This window comes from Oryctolagus cuniculus, chromosome 6 (genome assembly GCF_964237555.1).
Source record: "Oryctolagus cuniculus chromosome 6, mOryCun1.1, whole genome shotgun sequence".
In the NCBI taxonomy this organism is placed as follows: Eukaryota; Metazoa; Chordata; class Mammalia; order Lagomorpha; family Leporidae; genus Oryctolagus; species Oryctolagus cuniculus.
The window spans coordinates 104,164,171-104,184,317 of NC_091437.1; the positions used below are offsets into that span (position 1 = coordinate 104,164,171).

Below are 20,147 nucleotides of genomic sequence, written 5' to 3' on the forward strand. Positions count from 1 at the left end.
TCTGCTACCCACACGCCGAGTACGCTGCTCTCCTCCAATCAGGAGCAGGTCCCACAGTTTATTGGTTGAACTGGAGGCAGCTGTGTAGAAGCTGTTTCCCTTCTCAGCGCCATATTGTGGGAAAGCAGATGCATAGAATAAGTCTTAATTCCAGTAACTTAGTCTAGTCCGAATTGCTCCCAGTTGCTCCCCACAACAACATACTCTGTTCCATTTGTTATAGTCAGTGAACTAATGCTGATACATCTTCATTAAGCTTAATCAGTACAGCCCATATTTCAGTAGTATTTCCTTAGTTTCCACCTAATGTTCTTTTCATTCTCCAGGATTTCTGCAGGCTACCACATTATATTTAGTCACTGTATCCCTTGAGCTCCTCTTGGTTTTAGCAATTTCTCAGTCTTTCCTTATTTTTGAAGAACTTGATGATTTTGCATACTACCAGTAGGGAATTTTGTAGGATGCCACACATTGGAATGCAATGTTTTTCTCATGATAATATTGAGATTATATGTTTTAAAGAGAAAGACCACAGAGATGAGAGCCATTTTGTCACATCACTTCAGGGCACATTCTATCAACATGACTTAGGACTGCTGATGTCAGCCTTAGTCACCAGGCTGATGTAATGGTTGTCAGGTGTGTCCACTGTTAGGTTATTCCTTTTTTCCATTTCCATATTGTACTCTTTGGAATTAAATCGTTATGCTGAGTGCCTTTTCATTTGACTTCTGTACTACTTGTCATGGCACTCAACGTCACCTCATTTTTTAAAAAAAACTTCCTATTTTCTAATACTAAAAGATAGTGTAGGCTAATCTTTTACATTTCCTACCCTAGTCCTAGAATTGACATTTTCTCCAAGAAAGTCTCATTCCTTTTATTGGAGAATGGTATTAGACACCAATCTGGGTGCTAGGTGTACTCTTTGCTACTGAAGTGTGACTGCTTCTAAATCTTTTCAGATGACTAAGTAAAGAAATGTGTGCATATATACTAATTATATGTACACAAATGGATGTTGATAATATTTCTGTATTAGCCATATTATCTATTTTAAGCTAAGCTTGAGTTTTTTATTGATATATTCAACTTAAATTCATTACCACACAGATCATTCTAACCTTATTCTCTTGCTTACCTTAAATTTCAACTCCAAGGAACACTTGACTCTTAAGTGTGAAAATCAAATAATCAGATTGTAACAATTGTGTTAAGCCTTGAGAATCCACATTATCTAGCAGAATAATTCCTAAAGAACATAGTATATATTATCAAGCTTCTGTTTACGTCCAGCACCACTTTTTAACATCAATTGACCTCCAGGTTTCCAGTTCTGACAAGATGGAGTATCACCATTTCTTTCAAGTCTTCCCACTTACAATTAAAATCTTGATCTCAACACAGAAAATAAAATAGGAGACACTGAAAGTCAAAAATTAGAAGGTAGAGTTATTAAGAACCTTGGAACTTGAGAGAAATGACAAAACAGTGAGTTCTATATTTTGTTACTGCTTCTCATATATTCCAGACTCCCTACAGGAACCTCTCATCCATCACCCCAACAGACACAGTTTAAAAATTTTCAAGTCAAGTATGTTCTCTTTGGCCAAAGTGTGAGGAAAGGGGCTGCTGACACCAGAAAATTCTTTGTCATTACACAAACTACTCTAGCCAAGCACTAATGAACAATTGCATCCTGTTCCTTTGTTTTCAGCAAAATCAAGAGAAGAGTTGATCTGCCACCTCATCCCCTTCTGCCCTCTCTACAATCAGTCAGCACTCTGATTACTCCAACAGGGTTGTTTCAGCATGGTCCAGTGGTGAGCTGAGCCCCTGCTGAGGAAGGAGACTTAAAGTGGCAAGTCCATAAAGGGCTAGTTACCACTAAGCTGCACAAACACAGTTATGGGGACCAACGGGGAACTTGGCTTCCAGCTCTACTTAACATCAATTACATTACGATGCAAGTTGGAGCTAACTGACATTCCACTTTCCCCTATACATGGTGTCAGTAGGGTGCAGTGGGAAGCTAAGCTCTACCCAAACGTTGCAAGAAATAAATGGAGTGAGTGGTAGGAAGGAAGACAGTTGACATTTCACTTTTCCCTCTCCTGGGGTCAAGAGGCCTTGTAGGGAGCTGAGTTTCTACTCTGACTCGGAAGAAATAAGATGATCTGAGTAACCCCAACTTTCTTTGGAAAGGTGTCAGCAAAGCCAAATGGAGAGCTGAACTTGCATCTCATCTGTGTGCAGAAAGGCAATGAGAGGCAGTGCCACATGTAGTATCAGGAGAGCCCAATGAAAAGTACATTTTCACCAACCTCAGTATAGGGAAAATTCCTTTTAAAAAACAAACAAACAAACAAACAAAACAAAATAGGATCCAAAGTCTATAATATTCACAATGTTCAGAATATAACTGAAAATTACTCATCTTTCCAAGAGCCAGGAAACCACAAAATGAATGATAAAAGACAATCTGTATATATCAACACTGAGAAAAATCAACTGTGGCATTATATGAAAAGGATTTTAATTAAACTATCTCATAAATGTTCCAACAAATAATTATGTAATTACTGAAATGAATGAAAAAATATAAAATGTAAGCAAAGACTATAGGAGTTATAAACATAAAAACAAGCAGAAATAATAGCTGAAAACTAAAATGATTAAAATAAAGACCTCAATGGATAGGCTCAAAATAAAGACCTCATTGAGTAAGGTGAAGATTACTTAGTATAAAATCAGTGCAGATCAATAGAATTTATCAGATGTTGGCGTTGCGGTGCGGTAGGTTAAGCTGCCTGCAATGTCAGCATCCTATATGGGCATTGGTTCGTTTCCAAGCTGCTTCACTTCTGATCCAGCTCCCTTCTAATGTGCCTGGGAATACAGTGGAAGATGGCTCAAAGCCTTAAACCCCTGCACCCTCATGGGAGACCCAGATGAAATTCCAAGCTCCTGGCTTTGGCCTGGCCCAGCCCCAGCTCTTGTAGCCATTTGGGGAGTGAATCAGCAGATGGAAGATCTCTCTCTCTCTCTCTCTCTCTCTATCTCTATCTCTCCCTCTCTCTGTCTCGTCTCTCCATCTCTTTGTGTAAATCTACCTTTTAAGTAAATAAATCTTTTTAAAAAATAGAATTTACCAAATTTCACAGCAAAAAAATAGACTCCCTAGAGTGCAGAACAAGATCTCCGGAAATTGTAGAACAATTTAAAAAGGACTAACTTTTCTTCAAAATCTCAGAATGAAAAGAGAGGTCAAGTGAGATTGAAAAAGTATTTGAAAAATAATTACTGAAAAGGTCCCACATTTGGCAAAAGATGTAAACCTACAGATTCAACAACTTGAGCAAACTCCAAACACTGTAACTAAAGATGTCCTTTTCAAGACATAGCATAATGAAACTAATGAAAAATACAGAGAAAAAATGTGGAATATAGAGATAAATAATGCATTTTGCATATAGAAACATTGATTTTTTAAAGATTTATTCATTATTTATTTGAAATGCAGAATTACAGAGACAGAGGGGGAGAGAGAGAGAGCGCTCCCATCTGCTGATTCTCTCCCTAAATGGCCACAACAGCCAGAACTGGGCTAGGCTAAAGCCAGGATCCAGGAGTTTCATCCAAATCTCCCATGTGGGTGCAGGGGCCCATACTTGGGCCAACCTCCGCTGATTTCGCAGATACATTAGCAGGGAGCTGGATCAGAAGTAGAGCAGCCAGGACTGGAACCAGTGCCCATATGGGATGTTGGCATGGCAGGCGGTGGCTTAACCCACTGTGCCATGGTGCCAGTCCCAGAAATGCTGATTTTAATAATAGTTGATTTCTGTTCTGATGCTATGGAAGCTAGACGTGTTGTCATAACATTTTTCAAGTACCGAAGAACAGTAAGTCATGAACTTTATGTACATTTTCTTTTTTTTAAGATTTTATTTATTATATTTGAAAGTCAGAGTTACACAGAGAGATGAGAGAGAGAGAAGTCCTCCATCCTATAGTTCACTCCCCAATTGGCCGCAATGGCTGGAGCTGTGCCAATCCAAAGCCAGGAGCCAGGAGCTTCCTCCGGGTCTCCCACGTGGGTGCAGTGGCCCAAGGACCGGAGCCATCTTCCACTGCTTTCCCATGCCATAGCAGAGAGCTGGATTGGAAGTGGAGCAACCTGGCCTTGAACCAGCACCCATAAGGGATGCCAGCACTTTAGGCCAGGCACCACAGCGCCGGCCCCTTTTATGTCCATTTTCTTGTTTGACTTATACTAATGGACTATTAACTAATGTTTTGTATCCAGGATTTATTTTAACCACACTTTTCCCTCAATCCCCAGTAGTATTTCCCAAATCATCTTTCTAAAACAAATCAGAAATTAACCTGAATCATGTTGTGCAAATCAACTTTTCTTTCTTCTTCCCTTCTAATGTCAAGTTTACAATTAAAAAAAAATCTTCCAGTTTTCTGTAGATCTAAATCTCACATCCTTACAATACACACATGAGCCATTAGTTAGGTGGCTACTACTATCCTCTCCATGTTTTCTTTTCTTAGATCCCTCTAAGTACACTTTATACCCATTGTATATGATACTCCTTTCTGTTTTGTTCCTTAACCATTCTTTTTCTTGCCACTATAAAAAATTCACTTCTCTATCACATTACAAATTAATTTTGAGGATTGCATTCTGCAGAGAGACCTACTAATAGTCTTCATTTACTACTGGCATATTGAGTGAGTTAAAGTCCTATATGTGTCTTCTCATTTCACTCTGTAATCATTTTTAGGATGTTTTATTTATTATTTATTTATTTATTATTTGACAAAAGCAGAGACCAAGAGAAAGACAAAGAGAGAGAGGGAGAGAGAGAGAGAGATCTTTCATCTTCTGATTCACTCCCCAAATGGCTGCAATGGCCAGAGCTGAACTAATCCGAAGCCAGGAGACAGAAGCTTCCTCTGGGTCTCCCACATGGGTGCTGGGACCCAAGGACTTAGGCCATCCTCTGCTGCTTTCCCAGGCACATTAGCAGGTAGCTGGATCGGTAGTGAAGCAACCTGGATTCAAACCGAAGACTATATGGGATGCCGGCGCTGCAAGCCAGGGCTTTAATCTGCTTGCCACAGAACAGGCACCTGTAATCATTTTTGATGTAATTATGACTTATCTAGATGCCACAATAGAATGAATTCTAGATGGCAGGATAATAATTTTAATGATATTTACACTGGTGTCTAGCTTAATCTGTGGCATACATTAGCTTTTGGTAAATGTTTGTTGAATGACTGAGTTAATGGTCAACTTTATGTCATGGAATTCTATCAAATATTCCAACAGATTTTTAGAAAATCAGGGACTTAGGGTCCTAATATGATTTAATAGAGAGAATTGTTATTGGTATGTCAATTCGTAATTACGTCAAAAGAAAACCATTAACCCAGGAATTTAAGATTATCCATTTGAACTTACAAGCCATGATTAATACTCCACTGCCACTGTGTCACATGCTGTCAGTTCTTCACACATATCTCCCCAGCACTCATCATTCCAGTGCATACTTACAGAATTGTTCTTTTACCTATAGCTCTCTACTTTAGGGCAGACCAGAAAAACCAAGAGTTAATATATCTGGGTATAGCTTTCAACCAACCAACCACAGCAGGAATTTGGGATATAAGCACATGAGCTTTCTCAAGGACTGATTGGGGGATAACTCTAGTATATGTTTTATGGAATCTCACAGAATTCCTCTGAAAGGCTTGCAATACTTCTCCAGAAGAGTAGCCTGGTTGGTGATGCACCTCTATTGACTTCTTTCATGCGTCCATTCACAGTTCACATGAATCCTGAGTTTCCTGGGATGACCCTCCAGATAAATACTTTGCATTCAAATTCTTATCATAGGTTCAGCTTTTGGGCAAACACAACCTAAAATAATCCCCAAAACATTTCCCTCTTAAAACCATTACTGGTACATTTACCAAGTGATGGCTTGGTAGGCATCTCTCTTCATGGATCCTAATGTTTTCAGACAAAGGGGAAAGAACATGACCTTAAAAAAAGAAATGATTTATACAACAGTGGCCAATGGATACAAAGAAGGAAAGATGGTGCACTTGTTTTCCATTAATGATGAAGTGATATATATGGCCTATCCCAGGTGTGACTACAGTTGGAGAAGACCAATTCCTTAGTAACTAAGAAGCCTGCTATTATCATTTTGGAATCACAACCTCAGGACTTTATTGCTTCATTCACTTCCCTTTGTCCTAATGCTCCTCTTTCTAGATCACTGATTATCACCAACAGATTTTTTCTCTCTCTCCACTGCATAATCAAAAAAATTGTCACATACATACACACAAACGCTTTTGTGTATGAAAAGCTTAAGAACATATTAAAGATGGTTGTGAAGTATCCTTCTACAAGTTCATGTGTTTATTTTATGAATTGGTTTAGTTAAGTTAATTTCCTGAAGATCTAAGTAAAGACTAACAAAAGGTGGTCTGGTTGATTTTGAAGACTAGAAATGATTTTTAAGAAAAACGCACAGGAAATATGCCCCTTTTGCCCTCACGTTGAAGTCTGCTTGACTTGAAAGCCCAACATACAACTTGTGCCTCTTGTCATAATGTCAAAAGTAAAACTATATGTACAGATAATTTTCCTTTGCTTGTTGTCTCCATTTCAGTTTCCTGACTTTCTGGGAAGTCCTGGTTTCCCCCAATGAAGTGAAGTCTGATAAAAATCTGAAGATCATCTCTAAGGAAAAAAGAAATCCAATATAGTCAATGAATAAAGGATAAAAAGGTTTCCAATCAGGTAGGAGCACTAAAATTCACACATTTAATCATTTTAAATTAAGAGTGCTGGAACTGGATATGATATGATATGATATGATATGACTATTTGATGTAATGATGGTTATCTAACCTACCCTACAAGAAAACTATTCATAATTCCCTTGGATGCTGTGATGTTTATCAGACAATGCCTTAGAGGGAAGGAACACAATAACAGCACTATGCTTTTTTCCATTTTTAGCTCATTGTTACTAAGCACACTTCATGATCTCCTTGCCTGTGGAGATCCCAGAAGGTTAAGCATGTAGAGCAGCAAATTAACCCTTTTGGTATCTTCCTTCTAAGACAAATCATTTTCATAGGTGAACCCATGAGCCTCTAGTTGCTTATCAAAATTAAGAGTCATCGTGGCCATCAAGTTTTCCAAGTGAGGAACAGTCCAAGCAAATGGTATGAGGAAATTGATTGGCTCTTTTTAGGGGCACTTCTTTATCCAGCCCTTTGCGTGATCCATGTGAGTGCAGATGATGAAAGGAGAGTGGGGCATGTGAAGAAGAGGCCCTGTTTTCACTTACCTTTACAAGTCAGAATCCACTGACAATTTTCATTTGAAATTTGAGATTAAATCTTATGGTGAAAGGACATCCCACTTTATGGCAAGATAAAAGACAATAATGACGTAGAAATCAGGAGCTGGTCTTCTCATTTACAGTTGTATGCTCAGTGTTTAGTATAGCATTTGCTCCCTATCAGTGTGTTGTTTTCTATCACTTCTCGGCGTTTTGGCTAGGATCAAGAATAGTGTGTAGACTTCTGTAACTGACACATGGACTGTAAGCAATCACATTTATTGAATGAATGAATGAGTCTTCATGATCCTAAAGATAATTAGAAGACCAACCTTAGATGCATATTTATCAAAGTCTATGGCAGATGTATTGCTCATGTTAAAGCCAGGACCGCAGACTACTGATGTAGCCTACAATTTCTCCAGTTGGAGACTTATTTTTATAATTTGCTTATCGTTATTTACCTTTAGGCATATTTCCTACATTACACTGCCTATTAAATGACTAAAATATGAGTAGAAAGTAGGTAAGTTTCTAAGCTATTTTATTTGCAAAACAAGCTTTTAAGGTCATATAAAAATGGCATAGTTATGGGTAATTTCAGAATCACTAGCTGCTACAACATTATTTATACTTTTTCCACAGGTAGTATAGCCATATGCTGCTACAGCTACTTCTCTGTAAAGTGCCTTTGCTATCTTCTCCATTCCCAAGAACAAACGCCATTTCATTAAGGGAAGAAATGTAAAATATAGCATGATGCAGTTACCACAACACCAAACCAAAACACATAGACACACTAACACGCGTACTTTTGTGCACACACTTCCAGATATAGCAGTAAAGTAATGCTCTAAAATATCACTATGATACTTATTTCAAAATAGGAGGAAGTGTACTCATATTAGAGCATTTTTTATCCACATGTCGTACTCAGATGTATTCACTAATAACAGTTCTGAGTAACTAGCTAGGATACTAGCTATTCTAATTGTCTTTGTATGTATTTATTAACAATATATGAGGTTGTCTCTCATGCCTCATTCTTTTCATGTATTCCCTTGGAAACAGTTTTTTTTTTAATTTCTAAAAAATATAAATAAAATAAAATAAAATTTCTAGACAGATTAGGGAATAGTATCACCTAAATATGGGAAATTATCCTAAAATAGGAAGTTTCATTATACAGCATAAGGTTCTCATATAATAATGAAAGAATTTTGTAGTTGAAAAGCCTCATAATACAAAAGGCTATGAGTAAATTTATATGTTATTTTGAAGTAGATGCCCATTTTTATCATTAATGGCTAAGGATTACATTTCTTACTTAGATGATTTTTAATAATTGTTACATAATTAATGCATGTAAAGTGTAAAGTAGTATGACAAATCTATGAAAGTTATGGCACACAATGATGAATAATCTCCTGTAAACATACTACCAAAATTCAGAACTAGCATGAGACTGCTGAACCTTCACTTGTGCTCTAGTCTGGTCCACCTTTCTCCAATCATCAAAGAAGTAACTTTGCTCTTGGTTTTATAGTCAACATTCATTTTTTTATGTAATAGTACTATCTATATCTATATCTATATCTATATATCTATATGTAATATTTCATACAATTGCTAGGCGAGAAACCTTGTTTTCATTACTAAATTCTCTCTGCCAATTCCTACACCTCATCATCATAAATTCTTTTCATCTCTAACTTCATAATCTATCCTGAATCCATCTGCACCTCACTGTTCTACTCCAAGTGTCATTGTTTGCCTCATCGAAAACATGAGCCAGCTTTTCACCTGATCTCCCTCCTTTCCCTGCTGCTCCAATATTTATAGTATAACCAGTACAGTCGCAAAAATAATCTTCTAAAGAGAAATAAATCAGATAATATCCTTGCTCACAATCCGCTATCATTTAGAATAAAAATTAAACTGCATTCTGTGTTCTACATCGCCCTACTCTGTGTTTCTCTTGCCTTACTCTCTAAACTTACAACTCCCTCCCACACACTCACCTCCAGAATTTTTCTTTCTCTAAAAAGCTCTTTCAGCACAAACCCTTTGCATTTGTAATTTCCCAAATTCTGAAAGATCTATCTATAAGATTCCTCCAATCAAGATCTCAGAAAGCATTTACATTTCATTTTGTTAATTGTTATATTAAAAAAAAGTCAAAAGAGCTAGAACAACCAAATTACCACTGGTGAAACCTGCCTGTTTTAAACAGTGAACACTGAGACATTGTAAACAAGTGATTTGTGTCTCCATTTCCACACCAAAAGCATGAGAATCACCTGAGGTGAAGTCTGGATACCCACTACCACCCACAGAGATTCTCAACAGAAAATCAGGATGGGCCTAGACACCTGCCTTTTAACAAGCACTTCACTAGATTCTGCTGCCAATGGCTTATATACAGCCCTGTGAGAGACACCACTGTAGCATATCTGCTCAGATACAAAGAAGGGATAGGCATGGCATATGCAGGTCAACAAAAGGGTGCAACTGAAGATCAATAGATGGCATAAAAGCTCAGTGACAAAAGAGGAATTAGAACAGTATAACTACAATTTCAAGTGCTCTTAGCTGGGGATTTTGCAAATCCTTTCATAGCAATGGACTATAGTTATCTACCAGGTGACACTATATAAAGTTATCTGTATTAAAATATCTAGATATATATCATATATTTTGTTACATATATTTTGCTAGCATCAAATTAAGTGTACATGTATGTCTTCAAAACCACATAATAAATAGAATTAAGAGATACACTTATTTTACTGCAAAAATATTGTATCAATGTATAATTTTTTTCATAATGCACATTTTTCATAAACTTTTTGAAGATTCCTCTTATGCATAGACTTCAAATTTTTTGCACCACAATAAATGTATCTTGTAATTCCATTTCCATGAACTTTCTGAAGTGCCCTCATACAGATAAATGTATAGATAAAGGATATATAAATAGATACACAGATATGTAAACAATACATAATCTAGGTTGAGTTCAAGTGATACTTCATAATGTCTTTATAATTTCCTAAATAAATAACCTCTTCAAATATAATTTAGAAAAAGAAAATTCTTTTCATCTTTTTCTACTCCCCTTTCCTCATCCTCTTCTTGAACTATTTAGTCCAAAAGCCATTAGATAAGGCCAAGTGAGCCTTTTTCACCATGGAGAACATGGGCATAAAGGGAACCACAATACGTTGGCACTGGGAACGGAACACAAGAAAGGAGAGAGGGGGTCTACAGAAGAGCCTAAGTGAGATATTGAAGTCTTACTGGAGTGAGCACTGCATTATATCAAGAAGTAGTCACAGCAACCATGCAATACAGAGTTATGCCCTGTGCTAGGTATGAAGAACATTGTATGGGATAGGAGGTGGCGGGCACAAGAATATGTTTAAATGTGTATTGATCCAATAAGTAAGGACAGTAAAGATTATGGTAATCAGTGTATCTCCCTGTCTGAGGAGGGAGATTAAGTATACAAAAGGGGACCAGTGTTGTGGCATAGCGAGTTAAGCTGCCACCTGAGAGGCTGGCATCCCATGTAGGTGCAGGTTTGAGTCCTGATTGCTCCACTTCCAATTCAGCTCTCTGATAATACACCGAGGAAAGCAGCAGAAGATGGCCCAAGTGGTTGGGGCCCTGCTGGCTCCTGGTTTCAGCCTGGCCTAGCCCCAGCTATTGCAGTCATTTTGGGAATGAACCAGTGGGTGGAAGATCTCTCTCTCTCTCTCTGTTTCTCCCTCTTTCTGTCTGTAATTTTGCCTCTCAAATAAATAAATAAATCTTTTAAAAAATATAAAAAAGATCTTTTTCTCTGCATCTTCTTCTCTCTCTGTAACTCTGCCTTCCAAATTTAAAAAAAAATAAGCAAAAGACAAGAACTGGAATGAGCTGTATGGTTTTGGATGATATTAATGATGTAATGTTTATTGATATTATGGTGAGCTCATAGTTTTCAATATGTATACTGAAATATGTATTTTATATATACAATATATGTCATACCCCAATCTATTTTTTTAAATTTTATTTGAGAATCATTCACAGAGAAGGAGAGGGAGAAGGAGAGGCAGAGAGAGACAGAGAGAGAGAGAGAAAGAAAGAGAGAGAGAGAGTAAGTCTTCCATCCATTGGTACACTCCCCAAATGGCCTCAACAGCCGGAGCTGGGCCAGACCAAAGCCAGGAGCCAGGAGTTTCATCCGGGTCTCCCACATACGTGCAGGGACCCACAGACTTGGACCATCTTCTGCTGCTTTACCAGGCACATCAGCAGAAAGCTGGAAAAGAAGTGGAGCAGCTGGGACTCAAACCAGCATTCACACGGGACTCAAACCAGCACCCACATGGGATGCCGGTGCTGCAGGCGGCATACTTAGCTGCTATGCAACAGCACCACCCCCAAGCCCCACCCCATCTCTCTACTGAGGGTCTGGGGTAGCTACTCTTTATTAGAAATGAGCCTACTTAGTGTTTAGAGTTGGTTTCTAAATACCATTCTACAATTAGAGTAATGCGAGGCCTTTGAAGACATAGTTGACTCCAAAACTTGAGCAGGGAAAATATAAAATGATCCTAGAATATAGTATTGATCTAAAAAGATAAAGAATGATGGGAAAATACCAAAGAATCTCTGAGTACACATCAAATTGAAGAGGTTTCTGGGGTGAGCATTGTAGCAGAGTGGGTTAAGATGCTGCTTAGGATGCCTACACCTCCTTTCAGAGTGCTGGATTAAGTTCCAACTACACAACACTTCCAGTCCAGCTTCCTGCCAATGATCCTCGGAGACAGCAAGTGATGACCCAAGCATTTGGTTTCCTATCACCATGTGGGAGACCTGGATTGAGTTGCTGGCCCCCAGCTTCAAGCTGACGGATCCCTGGCTTTTGCACGCATTCAGGGAGTGAACCAGTAGATGGAAAATTTCTCTCTCTCTCTCTCTCTCTCTCCCCTCCTCGATTTCTCTCTCTTTCAAATAAAATTTTTAAAGATTTATTTTATTTATTTGAAAGTCAAAGTTACAGAGAGAGAGAGAATGAGGGAGAAAAGGAGAGATGGGGAATGGGATCTTCTATCAGATGGTTCACTCCCCCAAATGGCCGCAACAGCCAGGGCTGGGCCAGACATAAACCAAGAACCAGGAGCCTCATTCGGATCTCCCGCATGGAGAAACATATATACATACATACTTATGTGTGTGTGTGTGTGTGTGTGAAACACTTAAGTATTAGGGTTGTCAATAGTACAGCTTACGCTTAAATAATAGTCTCTCTCTGGGCAAATAGTATAATTTAAAGTTGTTTATAATGGTAGCCAGCTAGTATACTTGTAATAATTAATCTCTATTACTAACACCATCTAATTCTGGCAATATCTCATTTTCTATTTGAGATTTTGGCGGGTTTTTTTCCCAATAATTTTTTTTACTTTGTTAAAAGCCTGCCAAATTGGTAAATACCTCTGTATTAAAATAAAAGAGTGAAATCTATCATTTGCATCAAAATGGTTTTAACCGGAGGACATCACGTTGAGTGAAATAAGCCAGACACAGAAAGACAAATTCCACATGTTCTCCTTTATATGTGGGAGCTAAAAGTTAAAACAAAAAAATCTTAAACAAAAAAAGAAAATCCTATATGTATCAGTTTGGCTGCAAATACAGTGTTCTCTCAGTAAAATAAAACAAAAGCCACAAGATTCATAATAAAAAATGAATTTTTGAAGACTTTATATTACTTTCTGCATTTAAATTGGAATAAATTGTCATTTAAAAGAAACCATAGGAATACACACATTTGGCAACACACAAGAGCTGAACATGGCTTTCCTGCAAGAGGTCTGCAATAAGCAGGGTGACAGCTCCATGGCCAAACAGAAGCAGGTACCTAAGCAATTAAGTAAATGAATTTTTAAAAATCTTTGCTTTCAACAATTTCCTAACACTGAAAATAATGAAAAGCTTCACTTCAGCTTCCAGAAACTCGGGAAATTATTAGTTAAAACAAATCTGTTGTCCTACTGGCCTATACTTGGTTATAAATAGCAGTAAGACATGAGAACACCCCAGGGCACCAATGGACTTTCTAAATATAGGAAGCCTTTCTCCAAAGACTTTTGGAAGAATGCTATCTTTTGTGAATACTTGGCATTTATAAAGGGCACACAGACACTAAGGTCAGAGATCCTTAGACTTAGAAAATATTTAAATTATTTCTTTAGACTGAGAACCCACATTTCAGGGACATGAAAATCTAAGCCAATAGAATGAAATATTTTGCCCAACATCAAATAGCAAGCAGATAATAATTTTGATTTTCAAACCTCTCTGTCTCCTAATTCCCTTGAATATGATACATGACAGAATATAATAGTAACTTATTTTCATTGCCCTTAACCTTATATTCTCTCCATGCTGCATCTCTTTTGCTTCTCAAGGATGACATTAGCTGAAAGAAGGCATGTGCTGTAACATTTTTTTTTAAATTTTACATTCTTGAAAGTCACTTTTGAGAGTTATTTCTTTATGAGAGTTATTTCTTTTTCTCTCTCTTTAAATGACCCTGTATTTATAGTCTTTTAATGTGAAACTATTATATAACAGTAAGTACAGAAACACACTCTTGTACAGGAAGAAATGTAAATGTTGGTGACAATGAGGTGGGGAGTAGAGTTGATATACTTTAACAGGATTTTAAAATGGTTTTTAGGAAATTTGAGACGGAGGGAGGGAGACCCCATCTACTTGTTTACTCCCCAGCTGCTTGCAAGGCTGAAGCCTGGAGCCAGAAGGAACTCAGTCAGGAACCCAACTACTTGAACCATCACCACAGCCTCCCAAGATGTGCATTAGCCAGAAGTTAGAAGAGTGAGCAGAGTTGGAATTGGTACCCAGGTACTCTGATTTGGGTTGCAGATGTCTGAGCTAGGAACATAACGACTAGATCAGATGTTCTCCCTGGGGTCATCCTTTACAGAAGAAAGACAGAAGAGAACAAAAATTTAATTTTAAAAAATGAATGGGCTGATTTGTTCACTGTAGGTATCTGTAGAAATATTGTACTGCATTGTAAGTATTATATGTCAACCAAGAATTCTTTTAAATAAAAAAATTAATTTGACCAAAGAAAAAATAAAATATTTAAATGCAACAAAATTGAAAATAAAAACAAAGATCTGCAAGTTAGATGAAGTTTGGATACCGATTATACATTATAGCTTCCTTTAAATGTGGAGTAGCTTCCTTATTTGCATTGCCATAGCCTAGGGAGTAAACAAAGCACCCAGATTTTTATGTTTTGCCTTCTCATGTTAATTTCCTTAAGATTTCTAAAGACATGCTATTTTTAATAAATTAAAAATTGTCGGGCCGGTGCCATGGCCCACTTGGTTAATCCTCCACCTGTGGCACTGGCATCCCATATGGGCGCCGGGTTCTTGTCCCAGTTGCTCCTCTTCCAGTCCAGCTCTCTGCTGTGGCCTGGGAGGGCAGTGGAGAATGGCCCAAGTGCTTGGGCCCCTGCACCCGCATGGGAGACCAGGAAGAAGCACCTGGCTCCTGGCTTCGAATCAGCATAGTTCCGGCCGTAGCAGCCATTTGGGGGGGTGAACCAATGGAAGGAAGACCTTTCTCTCTGTCTCTCTCTCTCTCACTATCTAACTCTAGCTGTCAAATAAATAAAAAATTAATTAATTGATTGATTAAAAATTATCTTCTTAATTTTCCTTGCTTGTTTGCATTTTAATAAGTTGGTAAATGACATCCAAGCTTGGGGCTTGCATTGTGGTGTAGTTGGTTAACCTACAGCCTGTGATATTGACTTCCCATAAAGGCACTGGTTCCAAGCCCGAATAAGCTTCCTGCTAATGTGCCTATGAAAGCAGCAAAAGAAGGCCCAGTGCTTGGGCCCTTGAACCCACATTGGAGACCTGGATGACGCTCCTGGCTCTTGGCTTTGGCCTGGCACAATCCCTGCCACTGTGGTCATTTGGGGAGTGAACCAGCAGATGGAAGATCTGTCACTCTTTTTCTTTCTCTCTCGCTCTCTCTCCCTCCTTCTTTCTCTTTCTGTAACTTGGCCATTCAAATAATAAATAAGTCTTTTAAAAATGACATCCAATCTCAATAGCTGTAATTAACCATGTTCCAGTTAGATTTTGGTGTGTGCATATACAGCTACACATTTGCTATCAAATTTTGCAAATTAGTGGGCTGCCTTTTACAACTGATGAAAAAAGCTGTTAACTGAAAAGTTGTTATTGTCATGTAGACAAACATCAGATTTGATCATGGGACCAGCTATTGGTAAGATTACAATTCACCCCATGTGAAATATATGTGCAGCCAGATTGAACACACTGCTTTAGATGAAGTGTTTGGTTGGAAGTATAACCAAGTATACAGCATTCAACAATGTATCAAACCTGGTTTTTTTTTTTTTTTTTTTTTTTGAAGCATTTGGCAAGTGCTTATTCTATGTGTTTATAGAGCCTTTGGTTTTATTGTAAAAATTTATGAGTTTGTATGAATTAAGGACATGACGTGATGGGCACCACTTCTAATTATTGTTCAAATGAGTTTGGTTGACATAACATTCCATGGAATTATTTACAGAAATTATTAATTCATTATGTTGAAATAAAAAAAGTTATAGAAGTTCCAAAGAAATTAATAATTGTAAAACAAGATAATGAGTTCAATATTTTTAAATATTTACTTTGTACCTTGCACTGTGCATAAAACCCTTTCTGAAATTTGGAGCACAAAATAGGAAAATAGAAACTGTATTCTCAGGTAGTTTATACTATAATCAATGCAGTCTCTATTTTGCCATATTTTCATTTCTTAGTTCATTCCAACATCAGTTGAGTTGCTTTTTATTTGTTGAAACCAACAGTTAGAATTTTTTTAAAGATTTATTTATTTATTTGAGAGGCAGAGTTTTGGAGAGAGAGAGAGGTCTTCCCTCCACTGGTTCACTCCCCAGATGGCCACAACAGCCAAAGGTGGGGCAATCCAAAGCTTCTTCCAGGTCTCCCACATGGGTCCAGGAGCCCAAGCATTTGGGCCATCTTCCACTCCTTTCCCAGTCCATTAGCAGGGAGCTGGTTTGGAAGTGGAACAGCCAAGACTCAAACTAGTGCCTACATGGGATGCCAGCACCACAGGCCACTAGTTGGCCATCACCAACCCAACGTTTAGCCTTTTAAATAGTTTCTGGAATATTTAACAGGATAAAATCATGTTAATTTCCAGGACTAACAACAGACAATAGTAACAATACTTGGCACTCATAGTAAAGTGTGTTCTTCATAAAGTTCAAAATGTCATGATTTTCCAGATCAAAACTTCTCTCTTGACCAATTGCTTACTTTACAAATATTCTTGTATTTTATGAATTTACTGATTCTACCACATCTTCTCATTAATATTTTAAAATATTTTTGAATAGATTATCTCGTTTTCAAGCTGTCTTGATGTTGATGCATTAATATGCATTATATATTACATATGGATGTATTTCTCAATGGCAAGCTATTACTTTCTTAATTGCATTTAAATTTGTTTAATTCCAATTACCTTTGTTCATAATTTCCTTTTCTCTCTAGAGCCTATTCTGTTGACTTAAAAATAGTCCAAAAGTTTGAAAGCCTGGTTTAAAGGAAATGTATGAAAAATCCTTGAAATAATGTAGAACAATGGCAGAGAAGAATATTCACCACTGTTCTAAAGGGCATTCTATTAATAAATTATTATTTATTATTATTTTATTAATAAAAATGAATAAAATATATCCTAACAGGACATAATAGTGAAAAACATTAATTATAATCCCAAGCAATGACAGTTTAGTAGTTAAGGCAGATGATAAGTACTACATAGGAAACCAGAATTTGCAAAGCAGATTAAATTGGCAGTGATGACACATATATTTAAAATATGTTAAACATAGTCATAGCAACTGTTTTTCTTTTTGGCTGAAAAGAGACATGTGGAATACTTAAGCATTCTTTCTATTGGAGTAGATATTTAGATACTAAATATATATAGAAAATACGTATTTGCAGAAGAGCAGATATTAATACATCAAAATGTGTGTCTTTAATTCTTGCATTTTTACTCATTTAGAACAAGAAAGATCACCAAATTTAAGTATAGCGTTGTAATATGTTAAAATGCTATCCTTAAACTTTTTATTTTGCTGTTCCTTTTGCATTCACTATTTTCTCATGTATTAAAAGTGAGAAATCTAGAAGTAACCCCAGATTCTCATCTTGGATTTTTTTCCCCCCTTCATGCTCTCTAAATCACTAATCCCCAGCTCTCCTAAGCCAGGTGGCTCTCTTTAATACACCCCTGCTCTGTCAGTCTCAGAGCCTGAGCCTGCCTATTAAAGTCACTTCTGCTTCGTGTGAGCAGGGCCCCACTCCATCCTAGGCAATTTGCACTTTTGGAAGCCCCATGCTACATCTCATCAAATAAAATATACCAAAGTTAAATGCAGTTTATAGGTGACTATATGAAAGCTTATTGCCATTGTATTTGAAAGGTTGTACTAAGATTAGTGTTGGAAATAATTAAGCATGTTTTTCATTTCAGTTTTTGCAGGAATTTTTTTCATAATTTGGAACCATTCTTTTCAGATATCAAATGTTTATCCAGGTTCTTCTCAAATTCATAATCCTAGGGAATGTGTGTTTACTATTGTGCAACAGCAAGCCATAGTGAGACCACTTTGACTCTCACCCTCTTTCAGAAGGAAATCACCACTTGTCAGCCTAACTGGTTCCACTCTCCAGCTATGAGGTCTAAATGCCCTCCAAAGCCTTTCTGATCAGGTGGATCAACAAGCTGCCTAAGGGGGCTCTTCTTAAAGAATAATAAGGAGTGTTGTAAGAGAGTCCAAATCCCCCACCTACCCACTAATTCGTAAACGTATAAAACATTTTCTCTTCTATTCTGTGTAGAATAAGCTTTGCTATGGCTATATCCAGACCATCTGCTGCCCATCTCTGGAATTCCATTGCCATAATAAATTCTTTTAGCCATTTTAAAAAATTTATTTTAAAAGGAGAGAGAGAGAGAGAGAGAGAGAGAGGGAGAGAGAGCGTGCGAGCTGTCTCTCCCAGCTTCAGCCTGACCCAACTCCAACTGTTAGGGGCATTTGGAGAGTGAGCCAGATGGGAGAGCTCAATATATTAATATATTTTTTTTCTCTTTCTTTCTCTCTGCCTGTCAAATAAATAAAAAAATTTTTAAATGTTGGAAAATGGTAACTGCTTGGGTAGGTAAGAGGTTAAATTACTTACTAGTTTCATGACTTAAGGTTTCTAAACTAAAGACTCAAATAATGAGACTAATATTTAATAGTGTTGTTAAGGAATGTAAATTACATAGTCTATCTGGCACATATTTAATATTTTGGTCCTATGACAAATCATAAAGCCATTGTACAATAGCTGTTTCATTATTCTTTTATTTAAGATTTGTTTATTTATTTATTTGAAAGAGTTACAGAGAGGCGGCGGGGGGGGGGGGTGTCTTCCATCTGTTGGTTCACTCCCCAAACAGCCACAATGACCAGAGCTGAGCTGATCCGAACCCAGGAACCAGGAGCATCTTCCAGGTCTCACACATGGCTGCAGAGGCCCAAGCACTTGCCATTTTCTGCTGCTTTCCCAGGAGCATTAGCAGGGAGCTGGATTGGAAGTGGAGCAGCCAGGACTTGAAACCAGCACCCCCTGGGATGCTGGCCCTGCTTGCTGCAGCTTAACCCACTATACCACAGCACCAGCCCCTAAAACCTTTCTTTTTTTTAATTTATTTGAAAGTCAGAGCTACAGAGAGAGAGAGAGAGTGAGAGAGAGACAGAGACAGAGATAGAGAGACAGAGACAGAGAGATCTTCTATCCAGTGGTTCACTCCCCAAATGGCTGCAGTGGCTCAGGTTGGGCCAGGATGAAGCCAGGAGCCAGGAGTTTCCTCCTGGTCTCCCATGTGGAGTCAGGGACCCAAGGACTTGGGCCATCCTCCACTGCTTTCCCCAGGCACATTAGCAGGGAGCTGGGTTGAAAGTGGAGGAGCCAGGGCTCGAACTGGCATCTATAAGGGGTGCTGGCACTGCAGGCAGCAGTTTAACCTGCTATGCAGCAATGCCAGCCCCTAATAACCTTTCAAAAGCAAACTATTTGAGATAGGAAAAAAAAGTTTTAGCTAAATAAGAAGGTATAGACTTTAAAACTTTTTCCTTGGGCTCATAAACATCCAGTAAGGGAGAAGGTAAGAGAAACAATTTAGAAAGCATCATATCATAGAGAAGACTAGCATCCTCAGGCTCCTAATGCCATTGAGGTTTTCATGTGAATATGTCCAGATCCCATTCTAACATCAGTGCTGCTGCTGACTATGTAAGACATTGGTCCAGTCAGTCAACTTCTTTTGTTTTAGTTTCTTCATCTGTAGTGTGCAAGTAGTATCACTTATCACTTGCCAATCAACAGTTCTCCAGCTAAGTGACTGCTTCAGCAGGGGCATTACAAAGATTAGCTTATAAGCCTTTTGAAATATTGAATAAATTCTGTAAAAAGCCCTATCATGAAGATGAAACAAATTATGTCATGCATTAATTTGCTATTTTAGTAATATATATTTGATAAAAACATTAAAAAGATGTAGCCTTCATTAAGTAAAATAGAATAGATTACAAGGAATCCTAGTGTGATTTCTAGTGCTATT

At 37.7% G+C, this 20,147-nt stretch overlaps 1 protein-coding gene across 3 annotated transcripts in view; it reads left to right on the forward strand.

Annotated features, from left to right (window-relative positions):
* PKIA (cAMP-dependent protein kinase inhibitor alpha) overlaps positions 1-20,147 on the forward strand; it is a 95,264-nt gene that overhangs the window by 52,726 nt on the left and 22,391 nt on the right. The window contains exons 2-3 of one of the 3 annotated variants that reach the window (XM_070075254.1): positions 1,718-1,823; positions 6,702-6,788. In XM_070075254.1, the coding sequence (XP_069931355.1) occupies positions 1,718-1,823; positions 6,702-6,740 (145 nt within the window). In that variant the 3' untranslated portion in view covers positions 6,741-6,788. Of the gene's footprint in view, positions 1-1,717; positions 1,824-6,701; positions 6,833-20,147 lie in introns of those variants that run through there. The other 2 variants (XM_017341410.3, XM_008255683.4) reach the window with 2 other exon arrangements.